The 9,521-nt window shown below is 38.0% G+C and overlaps 1 protein-coding gene across 1 annotated transcript; it reads left to right on the top strand.

The window, feature by feature from the left end:
• The first annotated feature begins 252 nt into the window (after positions 1 to 252).
• LOC138899806 (uncharacterized) lies at positions 253 to 4,043 on the top strand. The gene is made up of 5 exons (XM_070186500.1): positions 253 to 599; positions 1,451 to 2,327; positions 2,898 to 3,218; positions 3,291 to 3,809; positions 3,921 to 4,043. The coding sequence occupies exons 1-5, from the start codon at positions 253 to 255 to the stop codon at positions 4,041 to 4,043; spliced, it is 2,187 nt and encodes a 728-aa protein (XP_070042601.1).
• The last annotated feature ends 5,478 nt before the right edge of the window (positions 4,044 to 9,521 follow it).

Here is a 9,521-nt window from a genome sequence, read left to right as displayed (position 1 = left end):
CAAAGATTTATTCAAAACTACAGGAGGAGACTAGGCATGGATGCTGCCATTTCAAATATCAATGGCAAGATATGGCTTTTTCTAGATTTAGTTGTGCAGTGGGACATGTTAATTGACACGAATCAACAACTTACTACCAGAGTCTATCATCAAGATATTGGTAAATATAACATGATGACTTTCGTATATGCAAAGTGCTCATCACTGGACTGACTAGAATTATGGAACAGTTTATACTACCTTGCAAGTGACATGGAACTACCATGGCTAGTTGGAGGGAATTTTAATGTGCTTTTGAATGAAGAAGAGAAAATTGGAGGGCTTCCAGTCTATCCTCCAGAATATGAAGACTTTGACTTTTGTGTTAATTCATGTGAACTCTTTGACACTAGTTACAAAGGAAGTCCCTTCACATGGTGGAATGGGAGGCCAAATGCAGAATGCATATTTAAAAGACTGGACAAAATCATTGTCAATTCCCCATTCCAATCTCTATTCCCAACTACAGAGGTCAAACATCTAATTAGAACAGGCTCGGATCATGCACCACTGTTTATGACCTGTGGTGACACGACTACCACATTTACTAAACCATTCAAGTTTCTAAATTTCTAGACAAAACATGCCTCTTTTAGAGTGGTGGTTCGAAAGAATTGGCAGGCTGACTTCAAAGGTGATCCCTTCTTGATGTTTAAACAAAAATTAAAAAGAGTTAAGATTGATCTTTCAAAATAGAGTAGACTCATTTACGGGGACATCTTCAAGCAACTAGCTTTAAGGGAAGATGTGGTCAAAATAAAGGAAATATTTTTTGAAGAAGAACCAACAGTTGAGAATAGAATTGTACTTCGGAAGGCACAATCCGAATTAAAGAGATATCTAAGCATAGAGGAACAATATTGGAAACAAAAAATAGGTATGTCCTAGTTTGTAGAAGGAGACAGAAACACTAGATTCTTTTATAACCATGTCAATGGTAAAAGGCAAAAACTCCAACTGAAGAGGATTCAGAACCATGATGGTAATTGGATTGAGTCACAAAAACAAATGGCTGATGCAATAGTAGAATTTTTCTAGAAACAGTTCACACATGAAGTTGATCATACAAGTTCTGAGCTCCTCAACAATGTGCCCTCAATGGTGTCTTGTGATCAAAACATAGAACTTTGTAGAATTCCTACAATGGAGGAGGTAAAGGCAGTGGTATTTGCACTGAGTGGTGAAAGTGCAAGTGGGCCAGATGGTTTCACACGCATTTTGTTTCAAGAATGTTGGGATATTATAGGGGAAGACATACATGTGATGCTGAAACTATTTTATGGAGGAAGCTCTTTACCTAAATCTATAACAAACACAAAACTTGTCTTGCTACCAAAAAAATAACAGGTTCAAACTTTTAACGACCTAAGGCTATTAGCTTAAGCAATTTTGTAAATGAAGTTATCTCCAGAGTTGTTCATGATAGGATGGAAAACATTCTGCCTTCTTTGATCTCTTCCAATCAGTCAGGATTTGTCAAGAGAAAAAGTATATTTGAAAATATTCTGTTAACACAGGAGATTGTTACTGACATAAGATTGAGGGGAAAATCTGCCAATGTAGTTATCAAACTTGACATGGCAAAGGCATACGATAGGGTCTCATGGAAGTATTTAATGCATGTTTTGAGGAAAATGCGATTTGTAGAATACTTCATCAACATGATATGGAATTTAATTTCCAACAACTGGTATTCTGTTCTAATTAATGGTCAAGCCTCAAGATTCTTTCACTCAACCAGAGGGGTCAAGCAAGGGGATCCTCTCTCTCCAGCCCTATTCGTGCTCTCTTCAGAGGTGCTGCCTAGGTCTTTAAATAAACTATTTGAAGACACGAGATTCAAGGGCTTTGAGATGCCTAATTGGACGGATCCATTGAATCATTTGGCCTACGTAGACGACACTATAATCTTTTCTTCAGCTGATCCATACTCTTTAAGGAAAATTGTAGAAGTATTATCCAAGTACGAGCACACTTCAAGCCAAATGATCAATACGACAAAGAGTTCTTTTTATATGCATTCTAATGTGTCTTCAATAGTATCCAGCTCTATAGGTACTATCACTAGATTTTCAAGGGGTGAATTTTCATTCACTTATCTTGGTTGTACGATATTCTACACAAGAAGAAGGAAGGATTATTACAATGACCTGATCAAAACTGTAAAGGCAAAGTTGCACTCTTGGAAAGGGAAGCTACTATCCTATGGGGAAAAAACTACTTTAATCTCTAGTGTCCTACAGAGCATGCCAACACACATCATATCTGTCTTTGATCCACCTAAAAATGTACTTGAACACCTTCATAAAACCTTTGCGAGATTCTTTTGGAGTAACAAGGAAAAAGATAGAAGTAGACATTGGACAAAATGGCAAAATCTATGCCTACCAAAGGAAGAAGGGGGGGGGGGGTAGGTTTTAGATCATTGCATGATGTTTCAAAAGATTTATTTGCCAAATTGTGGTAGAAGTTTAGGACATCCAAGTCCTTATGGTCTAACTTTATGTGGAACAAGTACTGTAAAAAGGAACTCCCGACAACTATCCAATTTAGACAAGGAGCTCATGTATGCAGGAAAATGTTAGAGGCTAGGGAAGAGGTGGAGCATGAAATACTATAGAAAATAAATAGGGGTTCTACTAATGTTTGGCATGAGAATTGGACTGGTCTGGGAGCTCTGTACCATATTTTACTAAATGACTATACAATCAATGAAGATATACATGAAGTAGCTGAATTGAGAGTGGGTGATACTTGGGATGAGAAAATTCTAGCGTAATCTTTCCCTGCGGACATTGCTCAACATATCAGGCAAGAAGTCCTATTTAACACTACTGAAGATTCTTGGATGTTCCTAGATGATGCCTACACCTTCAGGAAATTTTTCTGTTAGTAGTGCTTGGAATATTTTGAGGCATAGAGCTCATGCTAATCCTGGCTACAGTAAGATATGGACTAAAGGTCTACCTTTTAAAATCTCATTTTTCTTATGGAGATTGTGGAAGGGGAAGATTCCTACTGACGATTTGTGGAGAAGAAGTGGGTATATGGTAGTGTCTAAGGTTTGGTGTTGTTCACAACCGCAAGAAGAGTCTTTTCAACACTTGTTCTTAACTAGTGAAACTGCAACTAGAGTATGGAAAAACTTCCTTCAAGCAGCAGGTTTGCTGGTCAATCTGGTACAAGTACATCAAGTAATAAGAACATGGTGGAATGCAAAGTGATGTCCTAAACTAATTCCATTATTTCAGAAAGCTCCAGATGTAATCACATGGGAACTTTTGGATAGGAGAAATACAATGAAGTATGGAGGTGCAATGTCTTGCAATAGGGTGATTCATGAAGTGAATAAGACTTTACATTATCTAGCAAGGATGAGGTACCCATGGCTGTCCAGAATTCCTCCTCTATGGTCAGATATGATCAACTTCTTTGAAGGTTACAAGCCATATGTGGGGACTAAGATAGTTATATGGCAGCTTCCTTATGAAGGGTGGTTCAAATGCAATACTGATGGTGCATCAAGAGGAAATCATGTACCAAGCTCATATGGGTTTTGTGTTCGAGATCATGCTGGAGATTTGGTGTCTGCGAAAGCAAAGGAGATAGGAGAGACAACTAACATAGTGTCAGAAGCACATGCAATTGTGAAGGGGTTGGCATACTGTGTGGAAAAGCAACTACATCCACTGATTATGGAAACTGATTCCTTAGTAATGTGGAAGATAATTGATGGCGAATGGGAAACTCCTTGGTGTATAGGTGCTGAAGTAAGGAAGATAAAGCATATAAAGAACAACTACAATATTGTCTTTCAGCATGTGCTAAGGAAGGGAACAGTGTTGCTGATTTTTTTGCTAACCTAGATTTCACTTTTGCAGGTACACACACATTTCAGTCATTCAATGAATTGCCAATTGCAACAAAAAAACCTGATCAACATGGACAAATCACAAATTTCTAACCTTCGGATTAGGATTGTGAAGAGAAGCGAACCTGATTAATGAGATCAACATGTAAAACCTTGCCTTGTTTCTTAAAAATTATGTTATTTCAACAGTACATGCAAGGTTTTAAAGAAAAGTAGGCTAGTAGAAATCCACCAACTAGCCTTCCTAAACATGCAGTTATTCTCATTTGTATGGTGTACATACTTGTTTGGTTATAGTTAAAGCTAGCATTGCACAACACCAAACTTTAGCGCATTTGTTGCCCCTCCCTCACTCTATTGGGATTACATACTCCATGCTAGAAGGGTGTAGATGCTTGTCTAGTGTTGACTGTAATATGCCAACAAGTTATAGTCAATTTCCTCAAAAAACTAAGGCAATATCATGGACTAAGTATCTCCGCACATCTCCAGGGATTTACACACCACTTGTAAATGCTTGGCTACAGATACCAAAGACCTCCATTTGTTTAGTTATAGCTGTTGTCTCTCTCACTCTACTGGGCTTACATACGCCAGAAGAGTGTAGATGCTTGAGTAGTGCTAACTGGCTATAGTCAATGTCCTCAGAAAACTGAGGCAACTGCACATTTCCAGGGATCTACACATTCTATTATGAACACATGCAAATGCCTGACTGAAGCCCCAGTACTGCTCTCAACAATATGTTGGCATAGTCATTTACCAAGGTGTATAACAATTATTGAATCTGCAGGTCAAATACATACCAATTGAAGGGTGTAGATGATGCCAAAACCTCTACAGTATCACTAGAAAACTAAATAGTCTGGGAGCACAGACACATTTCATAACCCTGTTTGCTACATTTTGCAGGCTAACAAGATCAAAAAACTGAGGCAAACACTAGTTTCATACAGATACCAAAGGACGCTCAACCTGCACTGCTTATGCACAGCCATATTTACTTGGCAATAGTTGTTGTCTCTCTCACTCTACTAGGCTCACATACACCAGGCTTGATGGGTGTAGATGCCTGAGTAGTGGTGATTGTAATATGCCTGGCTGCAGCACCAGTACTGCTCTCAACAAATTTAACAGGCTCAGAAAATGGAGGCAATAGTATAAAAGAATGCTCAACCAGCACTGCTTCTGCACAGAAGACAATCACAGATGATTGGTCTTCAGCAGAACCAGTACTGCTTTATTAATTACCAGTTGGAGTTGCCACTACTTAGTGCAATATGGGAATGACTTGAACAACCCTCATCACTCAATACCCAGTCATCCTCAAAGTACTCAACACACCCAGGAACTTGGGAGCACAACATTACACCCTAACTTGGTTGCTACATTTTTCAGGTGTCAATAACATGATCAGAAAACTGAGGCAAATACTAGTTTTATACATATACCAAAGTATGATCAACCTACACTGCTTCTGCACAAACATACTTGTTTGGTTATAACTGTTTCACTCTACTGGGCTTACAGTATAGACTAGTTTTACTAAAATGCTCAACCTTCACTGCTTTCGCACAGAAGACAATCACAAAAATGATTGATCCTCAGTAGAACCAGTATTGTTGTTTAATGTCTGGTCTGTTATTAACTGCCAGTTAGAGTTGCCACTGCTTATTGCTATGTGGGATTGACTTGAAGATAACCAACAAGAGAATCACAAGCCAGCACCAACAACATCCCTTCCTCATCACTCACCACCCAGTCATCTTCAAAGTTCTCAACACATACAGGAACCTGGGAGCACAACATTACATCCTAACTTGGTTGCTTCATTTTGCAGGTTTCATAGACAAAATAAGATTGCTTTGGTGAGTACACGGAGGGGTGTTGACATCAAAAATACTTAGTAGAACATTGTTTCTACACAATATATGTTTGTTGCTCCTTTGAAGATTCTTACTGCCTATTAGTGCAAGTATCAACTCCCAGAGATCAATCTCAATCAACTTGAAGTGGTCAGCAATCTACTGTACGTACTTAGAAACAACACAAATATCAGTACACATCAGAATCAGAAAAATGAAAGCTATCCTGCTATACATCACAAGCAACTTGGCTTGGACATCAATCAAATATACCTATACAAACAGTTATCACATGGCCTGAGCTTGACTACTGTATAATGCTTGTGTGGTGTTAGGCTATTTCTCACTGGTATTAGCATGTTATCATGCTCATTCTAGGGGTGATTTAACACCATAAAGAACCATGGAGTCAAGCAGGCATCTCATAGATATGGCTTATACTAAATGTGATTGCATTTATACACAGTATATGGCTACACATATGATCAGCCTCTTTGTGTATGAATTTTTGGTACTGGTATATCAAACTGGGGATATCTACTCACATGAAATACAAGGAAAACTGCTGCTTACATCTATTTTTGGTATTGACTGTATAGTGTCATATCATTATCCAGGGGTATTAGTGTGCATGCATGCTCAATTTGGAGATGAGAAGACACTATATTGTCCTCATGTATCAAGCAGGCAGTTCTATCTTTATTATGCTTACATCTCAAATTCATGTTCAATGTATCAACAATGATGCTGGAATTTTCAACCCCAAGATCACAATGTCCAAAATGCTTTGCTTTACAACTACTGGATTTAAACATACATACTCCTTGGATTGCAACAAATGGTGCCTGGTGAGAGCTTTGTAGGTGCTACAACAAATTGTTGGCAACTGGTGTGTGCATTCACAGTCGTCGGCAGCATTTGGATGTTTCAAATTACTAGCCTTGTATTTTCCATCTTTCATTACGCTACGGCTACATTGCAATTGGTAGAAATAGCCATTGCAGTTCTTTTTCTTTGTATTGTTTGTTTGCAGGTTACTTAAACATCTTGTAATTTTTACCCAATTTGGGATTTAATATATATAATAGCTACTAGGGGAATAACCTAGTAGTATATTTGCTTAAAAAAAACATACGAATAAGAGAATGTACGAGTATAGTTTCATAACTCGGGAATTGGAGGTCCCAATGAGGGAATGATATCCTTGGAAACGATGGCAACAAACCTTTCCATTAAACCACGGTCATTATCATCATCTAAGCTGGTGATGATGGCATTATGGGAACGCTTACTGAGTTTGATCACGCCTCTTCAGAAGATCTTAAGAGAGTAGAGACGGATCAGGTGAGCGAGGGAGAGAATTTATTATGTTAGGGAGGCCAGGTATTGTAGTCAAGCTATCGTACGCCAAACTGTCGGACTAACTTGAGCAAAGCAAACTTGGTAACGCTAGCAAAAGTCAAGAATGACTGGATCAATCTCTTGCCCAAGCCTAAGGGTGAAAGGATATGTATAAATAAAAGTACATCCAAGTTTACTAAATGTTTCCCTCTCCATGTCTAGTGGTTCCAACACTTTAACATTTTGACAACCACAATACTCTTTCACAATAGGAATATAGGCCGGCAGGATAGAAGAACGGTACTCGCCGATTGCCCTGTCTTAGTCACTTTTCGGTTTTGAAGAAGTGCCATGGATTTGGAGATCCTTGGGAAAAGACCATTCTTTAGGAATGATCGTGTTCACAGTGGGGGGGGGGGGGCTCACCTTCAGCCTTTTGGGTTTATTCATTCTAGGAGCCCCCCTACTGATGCAAAGTTCGGGGCTGGCGGTTGTTGGAAGGGTGCAGTCATGACCGCCATGGAATCGCCTTGATTGATGATAGCAAAAGGTTTAACAACATTGGAAATCGGAGAACTTGGAGAATACATGGTGAAATAGATTGACGTTTAATGGTAAAGGCGAAAACAAATTGGTAACCGGAAGTGTTGCTAGAACAAGAAGACAGATTGCAGAGATTTGAAGGGTGTTGAAGGAATTTGGAAAAGAGTAAAGTAAAAAGTGAAAAGAGGGGTAAGTTTATAGACGGTTGTCAAACCAAAGTTATTATTACCTCGGTAATTGGAAAAAATACTCGTCAAATCACAGAGAGGCACGTGTCTGGATTAATAAATGCTAAAAGATGTGAGTCCTTTCAAGTTTAAAAAGTCGTTCATGAACTTTCCCGCCTAGAAATGAGAGATTTTATCTACTTTCCGGTCACATCAACGTTCAAGAGTAGCATGAGTATACCACAACGGTACATAGTAAATATCAAGCCTAACCTCGGTAGATTAGTGACGAGGACAGGTCAAGACACCTACTAGACATAGAAACTTGTGCAAGATATAGATATAATCTAACAACGGATAGTAAAGACAATTAAAGGACGATAAAGCAATTGATCAATACAAGGCTAACAATGGAAATAAAGCAACAAATGACTGTAAAAGAATACATGTAATAAAACAACAAGTAACTAAGTTCAATCAAAATATGAATGGAAAGAAACAAGTAAACAAGAATAACAACCGTTCAACTCATCAAGTTTTTCCAACATAGAATGTACAACAAGAATCATACCGAGGTACCACGTCTCATATTCACATTTCACGAGTCTCAATCACAATTTTCTTATATCATCTCGTGAGCCTTGTATTTATTTCTAAAAAATATTTTTTCCGAAATAGTTTCACGCAAGTTAGCCCCCTTATCTCACCGCGTGGCTTCAAGTAATTCCCTTACTAGCAATACGCGTATAAATCCCACCATATCACACAAAATGCATATCAACCCCTATCCTTATACACCGCATGCGTATCAATATCACAACACAATAGTCAACTCGCATCACACGTGCCCATATATCACAACACTTTCCAAAATCAACAATACCAATGTTACCACAACATATAGCCCACGGCTCAACCACAATATTTTCAAGAATCTAAATAATAACAATTAATGAGAATTACTCAACAAGGAAAGATATCTCAATAATCAACAGCTTCAACCTTAATGTGATAATAATTTTCATAACTTCAACTTCAACTTCAATGACTAACAATGAAGGTGTTCCCAAAGAATGACAACTCCCAATCCAAGTGTATGACATAAGCTTGACAACGAAAAGATAGTATGAAATAGGAACTACTTATAAATGCATAAGAATAATTCAACACGAAGAGATATCATGAAATAACAACTTCAAATAAGAATAATTCAACAATAAAAGCGGCACATGACAATAAGAGAGGTAACAACGTCAATTAAGGCATATAAAAGCAAGTTTGACAATAAAAGATAGAACATGTGTTGACAATATCAAGTAAAGCATGTGAGAGTAATTCAACAAAGGAAGATATAGCATGATATGACAATGCCATTTAAATACATGAAAGACCCTAAGAGTCTAAACCGGTCAAAATACCACATATAAGCCTGTGTACACACTCGTCACCTCGTGCACACGTCTTCCACATAATTCAAATAACACAATTAGCTCGAATCTTAAGGGATAGTTCCCACACACAAAGTTATGAGTTTACTAAATATGTCTGAGTCATTTCCATCATCCTCTTCCCTTGCAAAAATGAATATGTCCCCTACTCTATATAAAACCTTGTCCAAAAAGTATGATTACCTATATGAAGTTGATATCCTACCCTACAAACATAAAGTAACCTCTACTGAACTACCCCTCATAA

Source organism: Nicotiana tomentosiformis, chromosome 10 (genome assembly GCF_000390325.3).
Source record: "Nicotiana tomentosiformis chromosome 10, ASM39032v3, whole genome shotgun sequence".
In the NCBI taxonomy this organism is placed as follows: Eukaryota; Viridiplantae; Streptophyta; class Magnoliopsida; order Solanales; family Solanaceae; genus Nicotiana; species Nicotiana tomentosiformis.
The sequence above is the reverse complement of the archived record's forward strand: the minus strand, read 5'-3'. Positions and strand labels throughout refer to the sequence as shown.

Excerpts from the sequence above, each read along its gene's own strand:
- LOC138899806 (XM_070186500.1), top strand. The coding sequence starts at position 253 with ATGGAACTACCATGGCTAGTTGGAGGGAATTTTAATGTGCTTTTGAAT. Across the intron at positions 2,328-2,897 it reads TCTTTGATCCACCTAAAAAT|ATGATGCCTACACCTTCAGG; the intron begins GTACTTGAACAC and ends GGATGTTCCTAG. Across the intron at positions 3,810-3,920 it reads CTTGGTGTATAGGTGCTGAA|GTACACACACATTTCAGTCA; the intron begins GTAAGGAAGATA and ends TCACTTTTGCAG.